Source organism: Ranitomeya imitator, chromosome 4, assembly GCF_032444005.1.
Source record: "Ranitomeya imitator isolate aRanImi1 chromosome 4, aRanImi1.pri, whole genome shotgun sequence".
Taxonomy (NCBI): Eukaryota; Metazoa; Chordata; class Amphibia; order Anura; family Dendrobatidae; genus Ranitomeya; species Ranitomeya imitator.
The window spans coordinates 633,021,584-633,048,452 of NC_091285.1; the positions used below are offsets into that span (position 1 = coordinate 633,021,584).

Consider the following 26,869-nt stretch of genomic DNA (forward strand, 5'->3'; position numbering starts at 1 on the left):
ACGCATATCCTAGTAAGTAACACATCACTGTAATTCGGCTCAATTGCCCTATGATTATGCTATTCGCAGATTAAATAGCAAAAACCTACTGACAGATCCCCTTTAAGTACTTACAAGCTTCGACGGGTGTATTCTAGAGGTCAGGAAGTATTGGAGCAGCAGAACAAATTTCTGTCACACCATTACTGGTACATGACATCATTGCCCAAAGTAAAGAAGCGCGGTGACAGGTTAGAGGTGACCAGTGCATGACATTTCACCAAAAGACAACCATGATCAACATCCAGATCTACTTTATAATTTCCCTATGCTTTAGGAGTACCAAAAACGTGCTAACAAATTTAATTAATAAAATTAATCCCATCGCGTCACAGTATAAAAAAAAAAAAAAAAAAAAAAAAGAGAGAAGAAAAAATAATAAAGATGGGACTGATTCTTCCAGGGACGGCCCATGAGGAGGCAGAAGTGTCGTCGTCGGACTTCAGTGTGGGGTCCTTCAGCTCAGTGCATACTGGGGAGGTCAGAGTTCTAGATTGGGGTCATGAGGGCAGTAAATCACAGGATGAAGGGGACGATGGGAGAGCGGAGAGGAGGATAGTCCTTGAACTCCTTCAAGTAGCTGCGATGTTTTCCTTTGGCCCAAATTGTCATTTGGATGAATCCAACCAAGCTGAAGAGAGCGACTGACAAAAGGGAAAAAAATGGGTTAAGATGTGACAACCTTATTAATATGAAAAGATCCAAAAATTGGCAGATAATGGTCATCCCATAACAAATTTAGGATCTCAAAAATATTCCGAGGACAAAGCAGATTATGCTATATTTCAGAAGTATGATCATCTGTAAAGGAAATCTCAGTGCAACGTTATGTGATGACCACAATTTTTCATTTTTCCAACATTGTGGTTTTCCGTCCTTAGGCCAGAGTCACACATCCGTGACCAACCATGGGTCTCCAGATCTGAACTCGACAGCCTAATAGGTATTCTACATAACTATATATGAGGCTGTCAAATTTGGGTCAAGAGACCTATGGCCGGTCTGAACCGCGGTGTGAATCTGGGTGTACAGGAGCAGCAGATTACTTTTTATAGACTAGTATGGTTCGGGTCACACTATCGACATAGCTTCTTTATGTAAGGTGACTTTTTTTTTGCACTGCCGATTCAAACGGACACCCACTTCACCTTCAACGAGGACCTTTGGGGGGTTCTAGTATTTTTTTTTTATTTTTTTTTTTTACAACAAAGAACCTTTAGAGCAGGGGTCCCCAACTCCAGTCCTCAAGGCCCACCAACATGTCATGTTTTCAGGATTTCCTTAGTTTTGCCCAGATAATAATTGCATCACCTGTGCAATGCAAAGGAAATCCTGAAAACATGACCTGTTGGTGGGCCTTGAGGACTGGAGTTGGGGACCCCTGCTTTAGAGGACAATTACGGTATCTTACCATCATACAGGTCTTACGTTGCTTTCACACTGCTGCTTAGGAGGTTCCTTCAAAATTTAAAAGTTCGCAGACGAGCCAGTTTTATACATGAGTATATGTTGTACATGACAAAGTCAGGCCCGATCACATGAATGGCTACCCACGTAATACAAAAACGGCTTAAAGGGGTTATCTGGGACTATTTTTTTTATCTCATGAGGCTAAGAATTGACCGGCAGGTAGTTGCTAACTTCTGTTCTGCCCAGCATTGGCTAAAGTGATCATCGACTGTTCATTTTACCTCACTTCCAAAGAGCCACACTACCTCTTCCAGGCTACTCGGTCAGCAGGGCTTGATTGTCAACATCATGCTCATTAACAGCCAGCTCCCCGCAGAAAGGCTGTGGGGAGCCCGCTATCAATCAGCCTTACGTCAGCAGTCACATCCCATCAACAAAGAGCAGAAGAGAAGAAGCTGCTCTGTTGACATGATGTCACCAGAAGCCACAGGAGTGGATGATGACCTCTCTGAGCATGTATAGACTGACGCTGGGTTGAACAGGCAGGAAGTAAGAAACTACCTGTCTGTTGTTCTTAGGCCTATAAGAGAGAAAGAATACAGTAGTACTGGATAACCTCTTTAAGTGTTAGAATAGGAGCGGATCTCAAATACGGTGGCCTCACAACCATCTGCCTGTATGGAGCATAAGACATTGGTCCTTCTAATGAGACAACCCCATCAGGCCACTCAACTAAAAAAAAAAGTTCACACTCACCAGGAAGACATTGGGTCATGATGGCGAATCCAATCCAAGAGCCAACCTGAGACACGGAAGCGGAAAACGTTTAAATTTGAGATAAACTATAGAAAATACAATACAAGGTGAAAGTCCAACCCGTAGCTTTGGAGCCACATGTAGCTCACGGGGCCCTAGATCTGTGGCTCCCGGCTGTCTGCCAGCTTGGTGCATTTAGACCAGGTCTAGCAAACATCTATGAAGAGAAGGTCTCCAGATGGTGACTTGTAGCCCCAAAGAGAAGAGCAGATCTGGATGTGCAGATACTTGCAGTGGTTTAGTGGGGAGTGAAATAAATAAGCTGGGGATAGGTAGAGGGGAGCTTGAAGATGGGTGCCACAGTGTTGAGGGTGCGCTTGATACGAGAGTATGAAATGTAGGGTAAAGTGGGAACCTTTGGATGCAATTATACTGCCTATATGGGATGGAGCACAAGGTCTGGGGAGCTTTGGTGGTCATCATACCAGTATGGAGGGCTCTGTCACTACTGTGGTGGGGGAGCTGGATGAGGCTCAAGGTTGGGGACGACTGTTGCTTTTAGGGAACATGAAACCTAGAAATGATTTATAAAAGTGAATCCTGTTCCATCTTTCTTGCATCACAGGTCAATATCGTGCCGTTCTGTTCCATTTTGTGCTGGGCACTACACGACAGAGGGGAAGGGGGGGGGGGGGGGGAAACAATCTGTGCATCCTCATACACACAGGAAAGAGGGGAGAGGTTCCTGCTGCAGTTACATATAGGACAGTGAGGAGGTGACCACGGGACAACTCCAGGGACACAAGAATATTTCTTTATATAATTTTACAGCATCATTTTCTATGTACCCCATACTAGCCCGCCCGCTCACCTCGTATGTATAGTTGGGGCAGGACACCAGCAGGAAAAGCCACGTGAATGGGTTACGAGTTGGGAAAGGAATCTTCCTGGTCTTTGAGCCTTTGGATAAAAATATAGAAACCGAAACAAACTAAAAAGAGCATTATACAAGGGGTAGAATACATTTCCATGTTCTTTTGGGGCCTGTTTTTTTGAGGATTTTATTACAGACAGCACGTAATAAGAAATATCTGGGAAGAGCCCTACCACAACCTATGGCTCAGGACTTACCGGCCGGCCGCAGGTTCCTCAGGGCTATGTGTATGGAGAAATTGCCCAGCTGACAGAACTGACAAAGAGAAGATGGAGAATTATCATCCAGAATACAAGTATTTTCATTTTAATAAAAAATTTTTTTTACACTTTTGCTGATTGGGAAACATCTCGTATTTTTAACCCCACTCTATATCTGCAGGGTTTCTCAGGGTATGACCCCGCACAGAGCCGGGATAGCCCCCATGTCTAGGTTCTCAATCACAGCCGCCGCTGAAAATTAACCCTCTTTAAGAGGATAATAGTGATGTCTCTTACCAAGAAAATGGCCACTGCCAGCTTCACTTGTTCTTCTCCAAATACTGGTAGAAATAAAACACATCAAGGTTAAGACATCTACTTTCAATTGTGTCCCCTATACTAAAATGTTCCAAAATTAATTTTCGGGAGACTTAAAAAGGGGTTGTTCAGGCTTGGGGTCCAGGTGTGCAGTCACTATGTGACTGCAGACTTGTGAGTCCTCATAGCGTGCATTGTGCGCGCTCTGTCATGATTCTCTGGTGCCAGGAGCAAGTGGTCATGTGACCTCAAGTGCGCAACTTGTATGCCCCGGCCACATTACATAGTAACATAGTTAGTAAGGCCGAAAAAAGACATTTGTCCATCCAGATCAGCCTATATTCCATCATAATAAATCCCCAGATCTACGTCCTTCTACAGAACCTAATTGTATGATACAATATTGTTCTGCTCCAGGAAGACATCCAGGCCTCTCTTGAACCCCTCGACTGAGTTCGCCATCACCACCTCCTCAGGCAAGCAATTCCAGATTCTCACTGCCCTAACAGTAAAGAATCCTTTTCTATGTTGGTGGAAAAACCTTCTCTCCTCCAGACGCAAAGAATGCCCCCTTGTGCCCGTCACCTTCCTTGGTATAAACAGATCCTCAGCGAGATATTTGTATTGTCCCCTTATATACTTATACATGGTTATTAGATCGCCCCTCAGTCGTCTTTTTTCTAGACTAAATAATCCTAATTTCGCTAATCTATCTGGGTATTGTAGTTCTCCCATCCCCTTTATTAATTTTGTTGCCCTCCTTTGTACTCTCTCTAGTTCCATTATATCCTTCCTGAGCACCGGTGCCCAAAACTGGACACAGTACTCCATGTGCGGTCTAACTAGGGATTTGTACAGAGGCAGTATAATGCTCTCATCATGTGTATCCAGACCTCTTTTAATGCACCCCATGATCCTGTTTGCCTTGGCAGCTGCTGCCTGGCACTGGCTGCTCCAGGTAAGTTTATCATTAACTAGGATCCCCAAGTCCTTCTCCCTGTCAGATTTACCCAGTGGTTTCCCATTCAGTGTGTAATGGTGATATTGATTCCCTCTTCCCATGTGTATAACCTTACATTTATCATTGTTAAACCTCATCTGCCACCTTTCAGCCCAAGTTTCCAACTTATCCAGATCCATCTGTAGCAGAATACTATCTTCTCTTGTATTAACTGCTTTACATAGTTTTGTATCATCTGCAAATATCGATATTTTACGGTGTAAACCTTCTACCAGATCATTAATGAATATGTTGAAGAGAACAGGTCCCAATACTGACCCCTGCGGTACCCCACTGGTCACAGCGACCCAGTTAGAGACTATACCATTTATAACCACCCTCTGCTTTCTATCACTAAGCCAGTTACTAACCCATTTACACACATTTTCCCCCAGACCAAGCATTCTCATTTTGTGTACCAACCTCTTGTGCGGCACGGTATCAAACGCTTTGGAAAAATCAAGATATACCACGTCCAATGACTCACCGTGGTCCAGCCTATAGCTTACCTCTTCATAAAAACTGATTAGATTGGTTTGACAGGAGCGATTTCTCATAAACCCATGCTGATATGGAGTTAAACAGTTATTCTCATTGAGATAATCCAGAATAACATCCCTCAGAAACCCTTCAAATATTTTACCAACAATAGAGGTTAGACTTACTGGCCTATAATTTCCAGGTTCACTTTTAGAGCCCTTTTTGAATATTGGCACCACATTTGCTATGCGCCAGTCCTGCGGAACAGACCCTGTCGCTATAGAGTCCCTAAAAATAAGAAATAATGGTTTATCTATTACATTACTTAGTTCTCTTAGTACTCGTGGGTGTATGCCATCCGGACCCGGAGATTTATCTATTTTAATCTTATTTAGCCGGTTTCGCACCTCTTCTTGGGTTAGATTGGTGACCCTTAATATAGGGTTTTCATTGTTTCTTGGGATTTCACCTAGCATTTCATTTTCCACCGTGAATACCGTGGAGAAGAAGGTGTTTAATATGTTAGCTTTTTCCTCGTCATCTACAACCATTCTTTCCTCACTATTTTTTAAGGGGCCTACATTTTCAGTTTTTATTCTTTTACTATTGATATAGTTGAAGAACAGTTTGGGATTAGTTTTACTCTCCTTAGCAATGTGCTTCTCTGTTTCCTTTTTGGCAGCTTTAATTAGTTTTTTAGATAAAGTATTTTTCTCCCTATAGTTTTTTAGAGCTTCAGTGGTGCCATCCTGCTTTAGTAGTGCAAATGCTTTCTTTTTACTGTTAATTGCCTGTCTTACTTCTTTGTTTAGCCACATTGGGTTTTTCCTATTTCTAGTCCTTTTATTCCCACAAGGTATAAACCGCTTACACTGCCTATTTAGGATGTTCTTAAACATTTCCCATTTATTATCTGTATTCTTATTTCTGAGGATATTGTCCCAGTCTACCAGATTAAGGGCATCTCTAAGCTGGTCAAACTTTGCCTTCCTAAAGTTCAATGTTTTTGTGACTCCCTGACAAGTCCCCCTAGTGAAAGACAGGTGAAACTGTACAATATTGTGGTCGCCATTTCCTAGATGCCCGACCACCTGCAGATTTGTTATTCTGTCACGTCTATTAGATAGTATTAGGTCTAAAAGTGCTGCTCCTCTGGTTGGATTCTGCACCAATTGTGAAAGATAATTTTTCTTGGTTATTAGCAGAAACCTGTTGCCTTTATGGGTTTCACAGGTTTCTGTTTCCCAGTTAATATCCGGGTAGTTAAAGTCCCCCATAACCAGGACCTCATTATGGGTTGCAGCTTCATCTATCTGCTTTAGAAGTAGACTTTCCATGGTTTCTGTTATATTTGGGGGTTTGTAACAGACCCCAATGAGAATTTTGTTACCATTTTTCCCTCCATGAATTTCGACCCATATGGACTCGACATCCTCATTTCCTTCGCTAATATCCTCCCTTAAAGTGGACTTTAGACAAGACTTTACATAGAGACAAACCCCTCCTCCTCTCCGATTTTTACGATCCTTTCTAAACAGACTGTAACCCTGTAAGTTAACTGCCCAGTCATAGCTTTCATCTAACCATGTCTCGGTTATTCCCACTATGTCAAAGTTACCTGTAGATATTTCTGCTTCTAGTTCTTCCATCTTGTTTGTCAGGCTTCTGGCGTTTGCGAGCATGCAGTTTAGAGGATTTTGTTTTGTTCCAATCTCCTCGCTGTGGATTGTTTTAGAAATGTTCTTACCTCCCTTCTGAGTATGTTTTCCTGGGTCGTCTTTGTTCGAGTCTAATGTTTTTCTTCCCGTCCCCTCTTCTTCTAGTTTAACGCCCTCCTGATGAGTGTAGCGAGTCTTCTGGCGAATGTGTGTTTCCCAGGTTTGTTGAGGTGTAGTCCGTCTCTGGCGAGGAGTCCATCGTACAAGTAATTCACACCGTGGTCCAGGAATCCGAATCCTTGTTGTCTGCACCATCGTCTTAGCCAGTTGTTTGCATCAAGGATCCTGTTCCATCTCCTGGTGCCATGCCCGTCTACTGGAAGGATAGAAGAAAAAACTACCTGTGCATCCAGTTCCTTTACTTTCTTCCCCAACTCTTCAAAGTCCTTGCAGATTGTCGGTAGGTCCTTCCTTGCCGTGTCATTGGTGCCAACATGTATCAGAAGAAATGGGTGGACGTCCTTGGAGCTGAAGAGCTTTGGTATCCTATCGGTCACATCCTTGATCATCGCACCTGGAAGGCAGCATACTTCTCTTGCAGTTATGTCCGGTCTGCAGATGGCTGCTTCTGTGCCTCTCAGTAGTGAGTCTCCCACCACCACCACTCTTCGTTGCTTCTTGGCTGTACTTTTTGCTGTCACTTGTTGCTGTGTGCCCTTTTCTTTTTTGCTTGCTGGTATTGCTTCATCCTTAGGTGTGCCATCTTCATCCTCTACAAAGATTTGATATCGGTTCTTCAGTTGTGTGGTTGGTGATTTCTCCATGGTCTTCTTGCTTCTTTTGGTCACATGCTTCCACTCATCTGCTTTTGGAGGTTCTCTGACACTTTTTTCACCTTCTGTGACCAGTAGAGATGCTTCTGTTCTGTCTAGAAAGTCTTCATTCTCTTTGATGAGTTTCAAAGTTGCTATTCTTTCTTCCAGACCCCGCACCTTTTCTTCTAAAAGGGCCACTAGTCTACACTTCTGACAGGTGAAATTTAATTCTTCTTCTGGTCGATCTGTGAACATGTAGCACATGCTGCAGCTCACCATGTAGGTTGTCACATCTGCCATGTTGCTCCTAGATCCTGCTGACTTGCTGTGTGTTTTCCTTCTTGTGTAATCTACTCAGCCAAGCTCTCTTGCATTAATGTCCTACAGGCAAAAATTCGGTTTGGTGATTCTTTCCAAGCAGCTGGTCCCGGCTGTACCCAACGATCTTCTAGCTTAGGGAGACTCTTCGCTTTTCCCAGAAGGCACCTGGAATATGCAAATTAGCCTCCTCAAGCTTGAATCCCTGGTTCTAACTAGATGTGTCCGGCTTCACTCCGTTCACCTGTATTGAGTGAGGTCTCACACGTCTAGTTGGCATGTATGCAAATCACAAACTTTAGGTCACCAACACACCCGCTACAGGCAAATCCTGACAGCGCACATACTGCGAGCTGTGAGGATTCACAAGCCTGAAATCATACAGAGTGACCCGAAACCTGGACATCCCCTTTACAAAAGGTAAAAAATAAAAACCACCCACTGAATCAGACCAAGTGAGTGATTGAATAGAGGACGGCCACAGTATCTGGGGAGTATAATAAAACTTTATATTTCCCTAGTAGTGACATCAGTCCTCCAGTAGCCATGAGAGACCCTCATTAGCCCCAATCATTATACAGAGCTACCTCAATTGTTATCACTGAGCCACCTTCTTCCCGGTTTGTAAAAGAAGCCCCCCGTAGTCACCGCAGCCCCTTACACTTTACAGTAATTCACGAAGGCAGCAAACAAAAAAATGAAAAATAATGGTTCACAAGTTCAGCGGGTGCCAGCTAGCGCCATAGTACTCCTGTTTTATGACAGTCTGCAGCACGGGAGACATTTACAGCCGTATCATAAATGGTTATAGCACCGCACCACTTTTTTATAAGCCTCCGAGGCCTCCTTATAAGCCAGATTGTGATCTGTGACGTCCCCACATAAGACTTACCTGGGGGGGTGTACAGGGGGTGATTGATGTAGTACGCCATCCACGCTGCAAATCCCCAGTAATACATACAGTTCTGTAACACAGAGCAAAGACGGGAAGGGGGGGATTGCAGACAAGACGCATGTATAACCGTGTGGTCGTAAAACAGAGTCTTGGGTCAGAGCCTCAAAGCGTCATCTGCACATGGGGTATTTACGATCTGTGTACACGCAGGTTTCCTCCCATATAGCTTGGCTATTGAATTTCCCATAAAAATAATATGTTCGAGTCCGCGAGGCTGAATGTCTCATCAATTCAGCAGACGCAACACAAGCCGATCAAGGCACCTGTGACGAGATTGCAGGGTGCTGACGTGTTGCAATGACAGTCAGGGGTCTGCTGTTGACCCCCACGCCCATAATTACAATACTCCTGTGAAAGCGAGCCCATGGCCGGCATTAATAGGAGACCGTGATTTTCTCTCTGCTATGTATAGTACAAGTGATCAGACAATGGCAGTTTCAAGCAAGTCCCCTAAGGGGACTGTTAAATACAGCAAAAAAAAAAAAAAAAAGTTTGTAAAGACATGAACAAAAAAAAAAACTCCACGGAAGTTAAAAATCACCCCCTTTTACATTAAAAATAAAACGTTACCTTTTTTTTTTTACCTTTACAACATTGCAATAAAACGCGATCAAAAATTGTATTTACCCCAAAATGGTATCTGTAAAAATGCATGCTCCGGGTGCAAAAAAAAAAATAAGCCCTCAGAGCCCCAGATCCCAAAAATTGAAAGTTTCCGACCTCAGAAAATTTGGATTTTTTTTTTTTTTTTTAAGCTGTGAAAAAAAAAATAAAAAATGTTTAACCATATAGTAAAACCATGGTAAATAAAAAACCCAAGAAACAATGGTAAAATTGCACTTTTTTTTTTGCAAGTTCAGCGCACTTAAACATGTTTTTCCCTTTTTCCAGTGCATCCCATGATAAAAAGAATGGTCTCAATCAAAAATACAACTTGTCCCGCAAAAAAGAAGCCCTCATACGGCTAGATTATAAAAATTATGGCTCTTGGAAGGTGAGGAAAAAAGGTAAGCGGGAAGAAAAACATAAAAAATACAAAGTGGCTGTGGCGTGGAGGGATTAAAAGAGAACATGTCATTTGAAAAATGACCTGTTGTCAAATCAGGTTTTTAGGTATAATATATATGCCCGTCGCTGATCGGTCGCGGCAGCCATGACAGGTATACATGCCCGTGCCCGTCGCTGATCGGTCGCGGCAGCCATGACAGGTATACATGCCCGTGCCCGTCGCTGATCGGTCGCGGCAGCCATGACAGGTATACATGCCCGTGCCCGTCGCTGATTGGTCGCGGCAGCCATGGCAGGTAGCTGCCGAGACAAATCAGCGAATGAATAACTGTGACAGAAAGACAGACGGAAGTGACCCTTAGACAAATATATATATATATTTGTCTAAGGGTCACTTCCGTCTGTCTGTCTTTCTGTCACGGTTATTCATTCGCTGATTGGTCTCGGCAGCTACCTGTCATGGCTGCCGCGACCAATCAGCGACGGGCACAGTCCGATTAGTCCCTCCCTACTCCACTGCCCGGCGCCCGCTCCGTTGCCTATGCAGCATCAATAGTAAAAATATGTCATAGTAAAAATATGTCATGTTAAAAATAATTAAAAAAAAAAACCAAACCTGCTATACTTACCCTTCGCCGCTCCTCGCCACGCTTCCGGTCCCAGGGTTGGTGTGCGACAAGGACCTGCCGTGACGTCACGGTCATGTGACCGCGACATCATCATAGGTCCTGCTCACACCAACCCTGGGATCGGAAGCTGCCGCTTGCAATGGAGCGGTCCCGGGAGCGTGGCGAGGAGCGGGAAAGGCGGCGGAGGGTAAGTATAGCAGGACTTCAACGGGCTATAGGTGAGTATATGTTTATTTTTGTTTTAAGTCTCTATACTACGTGGCTCTGTGCTGGGCAATATACCGTACTATGTGGCTGTGCTATATACTACGTGGACATACATATTCTAGAATACCCGATGCATTAGAATCGGGCCACCATCTAGTATATATATATATATATATATATATATATATATATATGTGTATGTATGTATATATATACAGGTCCTTCTCAAAAAATTAGCATATAGTGTTAAATTTCATTATTTCCCATAGTGTAATGATTACAATTAAACTTTCATATATTATAGATTCATTATCCACCAACTGAAATTTGTCAGGTCTTTTATTGTTTTAATACTGATGATTTTGGCATACAACTCCTGATAACCCAAAAAACCTGTCTCAATAAATTAGCATATTTCACCCATCCAATCAAATAAAAGTGTTTTTTAATAACAAACAAAAAAACCATCAAATAATAATGTTCAGTTATGCACTCAATACTTGGTCGGGAATCCTTTGGCAGAAATGACTGCTTCAATGCGGCGTGGCATGGAGGCAATCAGCCTGTGACACTGCTGAGATGTTATGGAGGCCCAGGATGCTTCAATAGCGGCCTTAAGCTCATCCAGAGTGTTGGGTCTTGCGTCTCTCAACTTTCTCTTCACAATATCCCACAGATTCTCTATGGGGTTCAGGTCAGGAGAGTTGGCAGGCCAATTGAGCACAGTAATACCATGGTCAGTAAACCATTTACCAGTGGTTTTGGCACTGTGAGCAGGTGCCAGGTCGTGCTGAAAAATGAAATCTTCATCTCCATAAAGCATTTCAGCCGATGGAAGCATGAAGTGCTCCAAAATCTCCTGATAGCTAGCTGCATTGACCCTGCCCTTGATGAAACACAGTGGACTAACACCAGCAGCTGACATGGCACCCCACACCATCACTGACTGTGGGTGCTTGACACTGGACTTCAGGCATTTTGGCATTTCCTTCTCCCCAGTCTTCCTCCAGACTCTGGCACCTTGATTTCCCAATGACATGCAAAATTTGCTTTCATCAGAAAAAAGTACTTGGGACCACTTAGCATCAGTCCAGTGCTGCTTCTCTGTAGCCCAGGTCAGGCGCCTCTGCCGCTGTTTATGGTTCAAAAGTGGCTTTACCTGGGGAATGCGGCACCTGTAGCCCATTTCCTGCACACGCCTGTGCACGGTGGCTCTGGATGTTTCCACACCAGACTCAGTCCACTGCTTCCTCAGGTTCCCCAAGGTCTGGAATCGGTCCTTCTCCACAATCTTCCTCAGGGTCCGGTCTCCTCTTCTCGTTGTACAGCGTTTTCTGCCACATTGTTTCCTTCCAACAGACTTACCATTGAGGTGCCTTGATACAGCACTCTGGGAACAGCCTATTTGTTGAGAAATTTCTTTCTGGGTCTTACCCTCTTGCTTGAGGGTGTCAATGATGGTCTTCTTGACATCTGTCAGGTCGCTAGTCTTACCCATGATGGGGGTTTTGAGTAATGAACCAGGCAGGGAGTTTATAAAAGCCTCAGGTATCTTTTGCATGTGTTTAGAGTTAATTAGTTGATTCAGAAGATTAGGGTAATAGGTCGTTTAGAGAACCTTTTCTTGATATGCTAATTTATTGAGACAGGTTTTTTGGGTTATCAGGAGTTGTATGCCAAAATCATCAGTATTAAAACAATAAAAGACCTGACAAATTTCAGTTGGTGGATAATGAATCTATAATATATGAAAGTTTAATTGTAATCATTACATTATGGTAAATAATGAAATTTAACACTATATGCTAATTTTTTGAGAAGGACATTATATATATATATATCACATGCAATTCTCACACTGGTCACCGGGCCTAATTTAAGACTCCCACTTTGTGTTGGGCACATGGACATCGGCAGGCAGAAGCTGAGGCAGACTCCATCTTCTGAGCAGGCAGTCATTAGGGCAAAAGTCACATGATGGGAAGCAGGCCCTCAAACATTCCCTTCGGTGAATGGTGGATCCTGTGTCATTTACCATCGTGAAACTGTCTGTGATGATAATGAAACTACTGAAAAGACCACGGCACACATCAGGAAGTGCGAGTCTCTAGTATTATTGCTCCCATATCGGCCGAAATGGTAACTTTTGACCATAAATAACGATCAGCTGCTTTAGTGAAACAATAAGGCTGTGTGCACACGATGCAGATTTGGTGCAGAAAAATCTGCTGCAGTTCTGCACTAAATCTGCATCTCCTGGCAGAATCCGCAGGTGCGTTTTTTATGCGTTTTTGATGCGTTTTTTATGCACAAATCTGCATCAAAAACACATCAAAAACGCAACTGCAGATTTCTATTATGGAGGGGTGCAGAAACGCTGCAGAACTGCACAAAAGAAGTGACATGCACTTCTTTGAAATCTGCAGCGTTTCTGCGCAGATTTTTCTGCACCATGTGCACAGCTTTTTTTTTCACATTGATTTACATTGTACTGTAATCACAGTGCAGTTCTGCAGCGTTTCTGCTGCAGAAAAATCTGCTGCAGTTCTGCACTAAATCTGCATCGTGTGCACATACCCTAAATCGTTTGTTTGGAAGGATGCCATGTTGTTAGTCCGTAGCCGCCGGCCCAGAGACCTGCAAACTACCTCCTGAAATCCCTGGTGTGAAATTATGGCCAATTTGACAGTTTTTTGCATTGTTTCAATAACACACAAAAGAAATAAACACGTGTTTTCCCAAAATTTAGCATTTACTCGTACCTTAAAAATATTCCTGAGCGGCATGGTGCCATGAGAGAAGCGGTGTACGAAGAGAGTTTCCAGGAGACGCTTGATATAGTGAAACGAATGACAGATACAGGCCAGGCTGCAGGAGACAAAAGATTAGCCCAAAGTAAATTACACTAGCTAATGTGATTTTTCAACAAAAACTGAAAATTGGCAGCAAAAATACAAGGGGTTGACCTTGGATAGTGGCAGATTTTAATTCAAAACTTTACACATGCCTCTAAAATGGACTATCCCTTTAAAAGCAACTCTAGAGCAATCGCTAAACTAGCATAGCTGGCGGTCATCCTCAAGGTTGTGGGGGGCCCTAACGGGTCATCCCCTTCCGCTAGAAAATCAGAAAGCGATGTATACCATTACTTTCTGTAACAGAAATCAACTTTTACATCCACTGCGCTCTGAGGATTCTGTCACAGTCTACACAGTAAAGCTGCCATGTGATCTTCAGAATAGACGAGTGGGGAAAGTTAAATATCTCAAGATTTGTTATCTGCATAGATGGTCACATTACGCCTGCTTTGATGCAGCCTTAGAAAGAAATCCGTCCGTTATGCAAGTACGGTATATCCATAATACAAGGTCAGCGATACTCACTGTACCACAGAGTGCCGGCTCGTGATGAAGTCGTACTTGGGGCCATAAATGAAGGGGACTCGGAAGTAGAAGAGCAAGTAGATGACCAGCGGCCCTGCGTACTCTGTGAGGAACACCTAGAGGGGCAGACAGCTCTCATCAGACACAGACCTAATGAACGCGGAGGCCCCGGCAGCGCCAGGCGGCACAATATAAACATCTTCACATTAATGCGCGACATCTTCTTCAAAGGGAAGAGGGAACAGCAAATCCACTTCCCTGTGTAATGAAAGCTGACATTTACAGCTACACAGCCACTGCCCCGACTGCAGACACCTGCTCTGCAATCAGGACGACATTTGGCTTTGACTTTGATGTACAATGATTGAGACATGTTTGGCAGCACAAGAAACACGGACATGCCGCACTCATTAGTCTGGCCGACCGTGCCAGGACCAGTATAACCACTCATACCTTTATTTATGACCATACCACATGCAGTACACGCACGCTTCCCTCTGCACTGTGTGTACCCATGTGCCACGTGCACGCTTCCCTCTACCCTGCCTGTACACATGCGCTACGTGCACGCTTCCCTCTGCACTGCGTGTACCCATGTGTTACGTGCACGCTTCCCTCTGCACTGCGTGTGCCCATGTGCTACGTGCACGCTTCCCTCTGCACCGCGTGTACACATGTGCTACGTCCACGCTTCCCTCTGCACCGCATGTACACATATGCTACGTGCACGCTTCCCTCAGCCCTGCCTGTACACATGTGCTAAGTGCACGCTTCCCTCTGCACCGCCTGTACACGTGCTACGTGCACGCTTCCCTCTGCACCGCCTGTACACGTGCTACGTGCACGCTTCCCTCTGCACTGTGTGTACACATGTGCTACGTGCACGCTTCCCTCTGCACTGCCTATACACATGCTACGTGCACGCTTCCCTCTGCACTGCGTGTACCCATGTGCTACGTGCACGCTTCCCTCTGCCCTGCCTATACACATGTGCTAAGTGCACGCTTCCCTCTGCACTGCCTGTACACGTGCTACGTGCACGCTTCCCTCTGCACTGCGTGTACCCATATGCTACGTGCAAGCTTCCCTCTGCCCTGCCTGTACACATGTGCTAAGTGCACGCTTCCCTCTGCACTGCCTGTACACATGTGTTACATGCACGCTTCCCTCTGCACTGCCTGTACACATGTGTTACGTGCACGCTTCCCTCTGCACTGCCTGTACACATGTGCTAAGTGCACGCCTCCCTCTGCACTGCCTGTACACGTGTTACATGCACGCTTCCCTCTGCCCTGCCTGTACATGTGCTACGTGCACGCTTCCCTCTGCCCTGCGTGTACACACGTGGCACTTGCATGCTACCCTCTGTGCAGTGTGTGTAAATATAATATTTTTACCCACACCTATACTCTTTGCAGAGGGAAGCGTGCACGTACTGCATGTATACACTCTGTGTACAGATACGAGTACAGGTATTACATATAAACACTGTGCAGAGGAGAGCATGCATACACTGTATGCACATGTACCATGTGCATGTTTTTTTTCTTTTTAGAAATTTCTGATACTTCAATACAATTTTTTCCCCTCACTTAAAGGGGTTGTCTCATAAACAAAGTTCATTTTTAATCAAGACATCTTTGAATAATAATAATTTCCACATTTGGATGTCTTTAAAGGGAACCTGTCACCTGAATTTGGCGGGACTGGTTTTGGGTCATATGGGCGGAGTTTTCGGGTGTTTGATTCACCCTTTCCTTACCCGCTGGCTGCATGCTGGCTGCAATATTGGATTGAAGCTCATTCTCTGTCCTCTGTAGTACACGCCTGCATAAGGCAAGATTGATTTGCGCAGGTGTGTACTATGGAGGACAGAGAATGAACTTCAATCCAATATTGCAGCCAGCATGCAGCCAGCGGGTAAGGAAAGGGTGAATCAAACACCCGAAAACTCCGCCCATATGACCCAAAACCAGTCCCGCCAAATTCGGGTGACAGAGTCCCTTTAAAAAAAAAAAAAATGTTCCTGTGCTGAGATAATCTTATAAATGTGCCCCTGCTGTGTACTGTGTAATAGCCCTGTCTGACCGTGAGGGAACACGGTGTGATCATACCACAGCTTCTGGGCAGGGGAGGAAGCAAAAGAGAGGATACAGACATTACAGCACGGGATCGCAAATAATCGGCTGTGATCCCCTGCCGTAATGTCTGTATATTCTCTCTTGCTTTCTCCCCTGCCCAGGAGCTGTGGTATGATCAGACCATGTTCCTGTATGGTCAGACACGGCCATTACACAGGGGCACATTTATAAGATTATCTCAGCACAGGAACATTTTATTTAAGCACATCCAACTGTGGAAATTATCATTATTCCAAGATCTATTGATTAAAATCAACTTTAGAATTGAACTTTGTTCATGGGAAAACCCTTTTAAATTTTGCATCACCGTGATTGTACTGATGGGTAGTATCAGGCTATAAAAAGAAGAAAGGCAACAATCGTTTTCTTCAAACCTTATAAAATATTTTTAATGTATTAAATATCCAGATGCAAACGCGCTTTCAAAAAACACTTTCATCGTATCCACCCGCGGAATGATCATGCTCTGTGTATTCATGCATAAGATACCTTAATCCATAGAGAAATCCCAGTTTCATTGCGCTCCAATTGTCCCATATAAGGGTATTCGAAATAAGGGTCCCAGCCTGCCGCCTCTACGCGCGTTTCACGGTCTTCGTCAGAAGGCGTGGCTTACAGACGTGCGTGTGACACTATATGTAGTGAAGTGCACTAAACAGAAGGGTCCGCCGTTTGGGGACGTTGGTCAATGGGCGGCGCATGCGTGGACTCCCGCACCACGTGAGGGTACTTCCTCCTGCACCCGTGGAACGCAAGCGATCAACCGCTGATAAATATCGGGGATCACGTGCATACCAAATGAGCACATCGGGAGGACTCTGATGCAGCGAGGCCCAGGCACGTGTACTGACTGGGGAGGAACAGACATGGAAAGGTGATATGTATAAATGCAAGGAGATTGGGAATGATGTAAAGAATTTAAACATAGGGAAAAAACACAAGATACAAAATTAAAAACTTGGAGGTAATTCAATGACAGAATGTACATACATAAAGTGTAAATATAAATGTAAAAATGGAAACAAAATAAAATGAAAAAAAAAAAAAAGGGGGGGGGAGAGGGCATGAAGTGAAGGTGATAATAAACGTGATTGATGGATAAAAATAAGTGACAAATTATTAATACACTTAATACGTGTAAAGGACAGAACCCTGTTAAATAATTAAGGGGGTGATATATGTGTGATGAAAAATTAGGGATACTAAATATAGGAAAGTGTTTAAAATAATTATGTATAATGTGCTGTGAGGATTATGAAATATTAAAGAAAAACAAATTAATCATTAGTTCCAAACCAGCCAAAAATTAATATAAAGCAAAATTCAAATAAACCATAATATTTTGATCCTTATTTTGAGCCTGTAAGAAAAAGAAAATTTGTTAAAAAAAACAACAAACATTCCTGCCCACCCGAGATCCTGAAAATATGTTATTTAGATTGAAAGTTGTTTTACAAAATTATTACAGAAGTTTTCTTTTCATGTCATATAAGTGTATCAGCACCTGGTGCTTATGAGCAAAACTCGGAAATATTTTATCTCCAAAGTCCCCAGTTGGATATCACCAGAATCCATTCCAAGAAGTCCACATAATTTACCGGGAATGTAGATTACAAATCACTCAGCCTTTCATCCATATAATATAACATAATCCACCCCTGATATTCTTGGTCTTTACCATAGAGAGGTTCCAGGGATCCCCAAAAGGGAAAGACCACACTCGGACACCAACCGAACGGCGAATTCAGAAGACGACGACCCGGAAACAGGCAAGTTAACTGATGAATCTGAAATGTTATAGGAAAAATAAAATCACATAATAAAACACACTAAATCCTAAACAAATATACTAGACACAAGTAAAAAATAACAAAAACCCATAGTGTATATTGAACCTAAAACCATGATTTTCATTTAAACCATCCGGTACCAAAGTATTGAGCCTAAAAATCCATCGGCTCTCCACTTGGGATAGGACTTTAAATAAATTCCCACCCCTCATTCCCAAAGTTACCTGGTCTATGGCCATAAATGGAAGGCCCGTCACATTGGAGTTGTGGACAGCTCTAAAATGCCAAGGGAGAGCCTTAAATTGTTCACCTTCCTTAGCCTCTTTAGATTTTTCGATGTCTCGCACATGTTCCCGTGTTCTTATACGAAGCTCTCTAGTTGTCATACCAATATAGATTTTGTTACAAGGACAACGTGCGAAGTATATTACTCTTTGCGATGTTCAGGTAAGACATTTTTTGATTTGAAATCTTTGTGTATGGTCCGAGTTGTAAAATTCTTTACTCTTAACCGTATTGGCACAGGCTTTGCATCTTTCACCGGGGAAGACGACTTGTATTTCTCCGAGCAAGTTTTTTCGAGATGGTTTAGCAGGGGAATAATAGCTCCTGACCAATAAATCAGATTCTTAGATGTTTTTGCTGTTATGAGTGGTTTTGATGTAAGACTTTTCTTCAAAATAGGATCAACAAGTAGGACCATTCCACCGGTTATGAATAATCTCATTTAGCTTTCTCCACTGGCTATTAAAAGGTGGAATTAATCTCACCTTGGACATATCCGATGTTTTCTTTTTATTCTTGCTCTGATATAGCAACTGGTTTCTTGTCACACTTTGTGCTCTCTTGTATGCATATCGTATTTGTCTATGTCCTTAGCCCCTCTCCAGGAATCTAGAGTAGAGATCAGTTGCTTGTTCCTGATACGGCTGTCCACAACTCCGATGTGAGAGGCCTTCAATTTATGGCCATAGACCAGGTAGCTTTGGGAATGAGGGGTGGGAATTTACTTAAAGTCCTATCCCAAGTGGAGAGCCGATGGATTTTTAGGCTCAATACTTTGGTACCGGATGGATTAAATGAAAATCATGGTTTTGGGTCTTTTCTTTTAGGTTCATTATACACTATGGTTTTTGTTGTTTTTATTTGTATCTAGTATATATTTTTTTATGATTTAGTGTGTTTTATTATGTGATTTTATTTTTCCTATATCATTTCAGATTCATCAGTTAACTTGCCTATTTCCGGGTCGTCGTCTTCTGTAGTAGCTTGTTCGGTTGGAGTCAGAGTCTGGTCTTTCCCTTTTGGGGATCCCTGGAACCTCTCTATGGTGAAGACCAAGAACAACAGGGGTGGATTATGTCCAATTTATGGATCAAAGGCCGAGTTCGTTGTAATCTACATTCCCTGTAAAATATGCGGACTTCTTGGAATGGATTCTGGTGATATCCAACTGGGGACTTTGGGGATAAAATATTCCTTCTCGAGTGAGTTTTGCTCATAAGCACCAGGTGCTGATACACTTTTATGACATGAAAATAATACTTCTGTAATAATTTTGTAAAACAACTTTCAATCTAAATAACATTTTCAGGATCTCTTGTGGGCAGGAATTTTTTTTTTTTATATAGTCAATTTTTTCTTATAGCCTCAAAATAAGGATCAAACTATTATGGTTTATTTGATACTTTGATTTATATAAGTTATTGGCTGGTTTGTAATTAATGATAATCTATTTTTCTTTAATATTTCATAATCCTTACAGCACATTATACATATTTATTTTAAACACTTTCCTATATTTAATATCCCTAATTTTTCATCACACATATATCACCCCCTTAATTATTTAACAGGGTTCTGTATTTTACACGTATTAATAATGTCTTAATTTCTCACGTTCATTATCATCACCTTCACTTCATGCCCTCTCCCTTTTTTTTTCCCCATTTTATTTTTTTTAATTTTTACATTTATAATTACACTTTATGTATGTACATTCTGTCACAATTACCTCCAAGTTTAATTTTGCATCTTGCAGTTTTTCCCCCATGTTTAAATTCTCTATATCATTCCCAATCTCCTTGCATTTATTCATATCACCTTTCCACGTCTGTTCCTCCCTGGTCAGTGCGCGTGCCCGGGCCTCGCTGCATCCGAGTCCTCCCGATGTGCTCATTTGGTATGCACGCGATCCCCCGCTGTTTAGTAGCGGTGGATCGCTTGCGTTCCACAGGCGCAGGAGAAGTACCCACACGTGGTGCGTCAGAGTCCGCACATGCGCCGCCCATTGACCAAAGTCACCAAACGGCGGACCCTTCTGATTGGTGCACTTCACTACACATACCGGCACACGCACACCTGTAAGCCACGCCTTCTGCCGAAGAACGGTGAAACGCGCGTAGAGGCGGCAGGCTGGGACCCTTATTTCTAATACCCTTATATGGGACAATTGGAGCGCAATGAAACTAGGATTTCTCTATGGATTAAGGTATCTTATGCATGAATACACAGAGCATGATCATTCTTTTTTAAGTTTAAGTTTGCTCTGAACTTTGATTTCTAGCTAAACTCCGATTTATTATGTCCCAAATTTCCTGCTTTTTTGGTGCTACTCTGTATTGATAGACTTTTTTTTTTAATGGTTTCAATTAATAAAATGGATAATTTTGCTCAAATATACTCTTTGACCTTTTTCTGTGTTTATACACTTAAGTGGTGTTATCTGATTACTTGAGAGTTTTCTTTAACAAATCTTTTATACCCATCTGGGAAATATTTGCGTTGCATGATGGCAGTCCGGCCAATATCTGTGTCCCAAATTGCTTTGCACCGCGGACGGATACGATGAAAGTTTTTTGAAAGCGCGTTTGCATCTGGATATTTAATACATTACAAATATTTGATGCACTTTGAAGAAAAGGTTGCGCATTTCTTTTCGGGTGCTAACAGAGTGACTTTGGTGCTCTCAAATAATATGCTCGAGTCCCCGGCTGTTAAGCAATCCCTGCTTGTGTTGCAGCCGTCGAACATCCGTGAGACATGCAGCCGCGGTGACATGAGCATATTATTTGAGCACACTGAAGTCATTCGGTTAGCACCCAAGCATGCGGAGATAACACCTTATCCCAGCACATTCACTCATCACTAGTTTCTGAGGAGCTGAATGGTGTCCATTAGGGAGGAGTACTCACAGTGACCCAGCTGATCTGCGCCCCCAGGTCTCTGAAGTACAGGGTGGCAGTGGTGCCCACAGGCAGATTCTGCAGAATGTCCTCTTCTTTCAGCGACCGTCCCTCTGTGACACAGACGGATCCAAGAATTTATAAGGTGAAGTGCAGCGCTCAGAGATAACCTACACTGACGCACCACTAAAGAGATTGACTCAACAAATTTGTTAATAAATAAAATTATCTTTACTCAGTGTGCTGGAAAAAAAAAACAACAACAAAAAAAATACAGCCCTAATCAGTTACAAATTCAGAGTATTAAATCCAATAAGAGAAGACTTACTGGGGTCCAGACGCAGTGACTGGCGGGCTGGGTACCACTCCGGATCTAATGAAAGAAAGAAAAAAATAATAGCCCAGTACACAACCGGTGTCTTCATCCTAGATGGAAACGGCTCTTCCATGGTTGGAGGTGACAGGACGCACGTGGGAGAGTACAGGTGACCCGGCTGCACTTGACTCCTCACAACCACATAATGTAAACGTATGGAAATATGGAACGGGCTCAAGAGCTGAGCCTGCACCATACCTGGCAGATGTGGACTGTGCTACACAGCCAGCATTTGCCTGTAACAGCAATGGCCGGAGCCTGCTCACTTCACTGTTAACCCATTTAAGTGCCACGATCAATTAGTGACGAGGAATATCGCTGTATCCATAAAAGACTGATCAAAATTAATTTATTATTTTAAATGCCAAACATTAGAGAAGGTGTCGGAAGACCCTGGTCCAGTGACCACGTCCATAATCTGTGGAGGCCAACCTTCGTCCTACCTGCAGGAGTACCGGCACCTATCACTATTAGCAGGCCCAGTGTGACGTCAAGCGTGGCCACAAATTAGTGGCGTAGGGGATTCCAACAGGTAGGAGGCGGTTTGCAGGGCTCTGGTCCACCAGCCATGGACTACAGACAAGGGCGCTGGTCCAGGGTCCTGAAAATCTTTTAGCTGGACTCTTATTAACCCATAAAGTCATTTGCTGATGAGAGTCCCTTTCAGAAGAGCAGGAGCAGTGAATTCAGGGCAGTGGAGGCCGCTGTAACATGCTGGTGTCAGCAGGAGACATAGTCTACACAGCTGTAAGGACTCGGTGGTGACATCTTGACGCTAATTACAAGCTGCTAATGACATTACAGCACAGTCACAAGGACACAGGGATTAATAGGACAGACACTGCCTTCATACGTACGGGACTTGTTGAACATGTTCTTAATGTCTGCTATGGTAGCATTGGGTTCCACCTAGAAAACAAGGCAAGTTCTAAATGAATAAACCAGGAGCTGGTGTTATGCGCTAGGCAAAAGCACAAGACGGATCTGCAACATGTCCAATCCCCCGGAAGACCTCCAGCTTCCCTCACTATACTGTCAAGACATGCCACTGAAAACCCTAGGAAAAGGGGTTCTCCACTTTGGACAGTCCCACACTTGGAAGGACCTCTCTACAATTTGCCAAACGCAAAGTATTCCCCAGCAATCAGCTGTAATCTGTGAGGAAATGGGATTGTAGTAGATCGATTTCCTTGAAGCACCAGTGCGGGAAATGTATAAGGGATTGCCAGACTTATGATATTGACGGGGGACACCGACAACTAGCAATGGACGGATATAAATGGAGCAGGAACATTAAAGCTGAGATTCCTGTGTAGTGGCCATTTTCGGTAATTGTGGCTCAGCTACCTTCGAAGAGAAAAGGAGCAAATGGGCACCATACTGTGAAAGCAGCTGTAAAGCTGAGGCTACGTTCAGTTTATATCCGGTCACTGCCGGAGCTACACTCCTCACTATTGAAATTGTAATACCAAAAAGGAAAAGTCGTGAAGTTATGGAAATCAACGACCTCCTACACGTGTTTAATTGGAGACAAGTCTGGAGACACTGCAGGCCATGGTAGCACGTTTAGGCCATGCAGGTTCCTCACAGTCGCACGAGCAACATGAGGACTTAAGTTGTCGTATTAAAAAAACGGCTCCTGGGACAATGTGGAGAAATGGCAGTACACTGGTTCCACAACCATATCAATCCACAGCTGTAAGTATACCTGGAATAAAGACTGAAGATGTCCATACATTATGTCACCCCACACCATAATCCCAGGAGTAAGACCTGTGTAATTTTGATTTGTGAAGACCTTATGGCGTTGTCCACGTGGTCTCCAGACCATTCTCCAGCTGCCATTGCATCCAAGACAGAAAGGGGACTCCTCACTGAAGAGGACAAACCTCATTCCAGCCTCCTTTACCGCCTTGCTCAGCACCATGATAGCCTTTGAGTATGGTGGCGTGAGGTCAGAAGACACCTGCAGCTGGAAGTGTGACTAGTAGCCCAATGTTGTGCAAACAACTTCTGATGACTTGTGTAGACACCTCAGGCTTAGTATGGGAGATCCAATTTCAATTGCAGTAGAGAATGAATCAATCGTGAAACCAGTGGTACGGCTATTTCACCAAAGTGTCCCAGGAACCATTTTTTCAACAAAACAACGCCAGACTGCATGTTGCAGGTGCTACTGTGAGCAGCCTGTGTGGCCTAAACATGCTCTCATGGCCTGCAGCGTCTCCAGACTTTTCTCCCATCAAAAACCATCTAGGATGTAATTGGTCGGCAATTACAAAAGGAGCTGCCAGCAGTGGATCTTGATGATTTGCCCAAGTGCATTCAGAGCAGCAGAACATTTCTCAGACAACCATTAATAACTCATTAATAGCAGCCAAGTCTGTAAGTGCGGGGATTTCTGAAAAATATGGATCAATCGATACAGAACAAATTGAGACATTTTGAAAATTTTCCTTACATTTTTTTTCCATAATTTACATATCATTAACATGTCTCTCCACCTGTGATTTGCATAATTCACGGCTTTTGCTAGTAATATTGAGTAGTGTATAAACGGCTGATCACTGGGGGGTGCTGGACATCCACCCATCCGACATTGAACTGTCCAAAACGAACGGACAAGCAACTGCAGAGAGAAATATCCGATTACATTATTCCAGACACCTGACCGCTGCAGACAATCGCAGGTTTCAGCAGTCCTGGGACATCCAGATGGTGCACTCCTCGCTTTTTGAGCCAACCAATGGAATGGCACAAACTGGCCAACGGGGGTGGGCGACAAGAGGAGATTATGCCTCTGATATTTTAGAATAACCCATGTCTACATTTTTGTGGCAACCTCTTTACCAGTTACAAATTGCTGGACTTAAAAATGAAATGCTGCTCCAGGAAGAACATTCACGATAATCTGTCTAAATCTCTGACGGCAAGCAAAGGGATTTAGGACTAAAGGAGTTATATGCAAATAGAAAAAAAAGATAGCGGATTTCTTCCAAATAGCACCACCTCTGTCCACAGGCTGTGAGTGGTACTGCAGCTAAGACAGGTGTATACATTTGTATTTCTACTCCTGAACAATCCCTTTTATACTAAGCTCTAGAGGCTCCTTTCCTCAAGGCATCAGTGGTGATCTGAGCTTGTGTATCCTCCCTGATGTTATCTTCTGAGAAGTTTCGATGTCAGCGCCTAGTAATGAGAGGATATATACGTATGCATGTGCATAGACGACACTAGACCCCTCTCCATACCGAATGGACAGGCATTTCTGAGATTAGTTTATCTTACAGCTACATTTAGTCCTAATGTGTTTAGCAAAACATGCCTGCTGGTATATCGCCCTACACCGGATACCAATGAAACAGATCCCTGGAATGCGTATATAAGGCCCGCCATAACTCTCTAGCTCTCAGGCGCAAGTTATGAGACACACTCAGGACTGTCAATGTGAGATCATCAGGTTACCCATCGGTGAACCATTCATGTATAACCTCCTCAAAATCCACCAATGTCATATCCTCTGTCCCTAACTTTCCATCAGGTGCCATATTGTTTACACCTGCCTAATATTCCCACTCCTCCAGATCCCCACTGCTGATACAAACTACTCATGTCCTCTGCTTTAATATGTGACAGAGCTTTCCGAACTTCCCTGCCTATAGCTGTCCAATCCTCAATGCCTCCTACCCGCTTACTGTCCATCCTCTTCTACCTTCCATCATGTGCCTTCCCTTCTACGATCCACCAAGCTGTGGCTTCATCTCAATCCTTGGTGGCACCCCCAAATATCTCCACATCCATTAGGTTCTACTTAAAGTGGTTCTCCTGCCCTCTCAACTTTTATTATTTCCTACAAAAGCAAAGAATGCTATAAAATGGCCAAAAAAAGTAATCAAACCCCCACCGCTCCTGTGCCGCCATTTTCTAGATCCCCCCATTGGTCTCTGCTTAACGCGTCTCTAATGATGAAGACCTCAGCAGTCAGGTTAGTAATTGGCTGCAATGGTGACATGTCGATGTTCAAATATAATTAGTGGAGGCCAGGATATGAGGATCATTGGGTGCACAGTATTCGTTAGCTGAGAATTACCATGTTTGTTATTATACAAATTTGTAAAAGAGTTCAAGGGGCTGAACCATCCTCTTTTACTAGCCCCTAATAAATATTCATCTTCACTCCTAGCTTCAGCCATGGCCAAGAACAAGCCTATTAAAATCCAATGTATGCACTGCATGTCCACCTTGCCAACCAATATCCTCCTGCCATTGCTTCTCTCCTTCCCCCACCTCCACTGGTAACCAAAATACACTGTCCCCTGCCCATTATAAGTCCACCTTCCTCATTCCAGTCTATATCATTCCAAGATTTTAGGACAAGATCTCTTGATGTCCTTTTTCAAAATACTAACCAGCGGGAATCAACCAGTAGTAGGTGGCACCGATGTCCTCCCATGCCCCTTTCCTGCCAATTCTCAACCTTATCACTCACTACCCCTGGCCTACTTTTTGTCAATTCTCTTACTGGACTGATACTCATCATCTACACTCCGAAGATCTCAAAATGGGCTTTTCTGATGTCCTCTCCACTACAATGATACCCACCCATATAATATGGTCCTCCCAGTGCCAGCTACCCAACACTTGAATTCCTTCACGTAGCGGCTCCTTACCTTGTCCAGGAAGCAGAGCTTCTCCCGTGTCTTGGCATCAAGGATCTCCACCTCGAAATAAACAGTAGCACGTTTAGCAGGGGCTTTTTTCTTTGGAGGTTTAGAAGATGAACGTTTGACGCTAGCAGAACTATCATTCTGAGGCTTGGGCCGTCTTATTTCCGAAACCACAGAGTTCATATCCATGTCACAAAAAAAAATTCTTGAAGAAAGTGAACCGACTTTTCTTTTACCCTGCGGATCCCCCAATCCTCTCAGGCAAGCTCCTTCTGTGTTGCAAACTGCCTCTGCTTTCGTTAGCGATGATCTTATTTTCAGGGATATATTACTATCTCAGCAATCTTTTTGCTTCCTCAGCAGTCTCAAACGTTCTCTTTAAATGCAGACCTCTCTCTCCCCCGAGAAGTGGTCTCTATGACAGGTGTAAGAGCTTAGGGCACCACTTCTCCGACACTTGGATAATATATCACTTTCTTAGGCGTCCTAGGTAGCTGCTTACATAGAGTCTCTCTCTCCCTCTCACGCTCGCTGTCTAATATCTTCTATTACTTTGTAGCATGCTCGAATATTACACATACAGGTTCTCTCTTCCACGTT

The 26,869-nt window shown here is 43.5% G+C and overlaps 1 protein-coding gene across 2 annotated transcripts in view; it reads right to left on the minus strand.

Moving 5' to 3' along the window:
* Positions 1-276: 276 nt before the first annotated feature.
* Positions 277-26,869, minus strand: part of TECR (trans-2,3-enoyl-CoA reductase) — a 48,109-nt gene continuing 21,516 nt past the window's right edge. Inside the window, exons 2-13 of one of the 2 annotated variants that reach the window (XM_069766776.1) lie at positions 26,273-26,323; positions 22,460-22,511; positions 21,555-21,599; positions 21,236-21,339; positions 14,111-14,226; positions 13,490-13,595; positions 8,821-8,893; positions 3,637-3,680; positions 3,337-3,394; positions 3,077-3,165; positions 2,206-2,251; positions 277-683 (exon numbers count right to left, since the gene is read on the minus strand). In XM_069766776.1, the coding sequence (XP_069622877.1) occupies positions 556-683; positions 2,206-2,251; positions 3,077-3,165; positions 3,337-3,394; positions 3,637-3,680; positions 8,821-8,893; positions 13,490-13,595; positions 14,111-14,226; positions 21,236-21,339; positions 21,555-21,599; positions 22,460-22,511; positions 26,273-26,323 (912 nt within the window). In that variant the 3' untranslated portion in view covers positions 277-555. Of the gene's footprint in view, positions 684-2,205; positions 2,252-3,076; positions 3,166-3,336; positions 3,395-3,636; positions 3,681-8,820; positions 8,894-13,489; positions 13,596-14,110; positions 14,227-21,235; positions 21,340-21,554; positions 21,600-22,459; positions 22,512-26,272; positions 26,552-26,869 lie in introns of those variants that run through there. The other variant, XM_069766778.1, reaches the window with a different exon arrangement.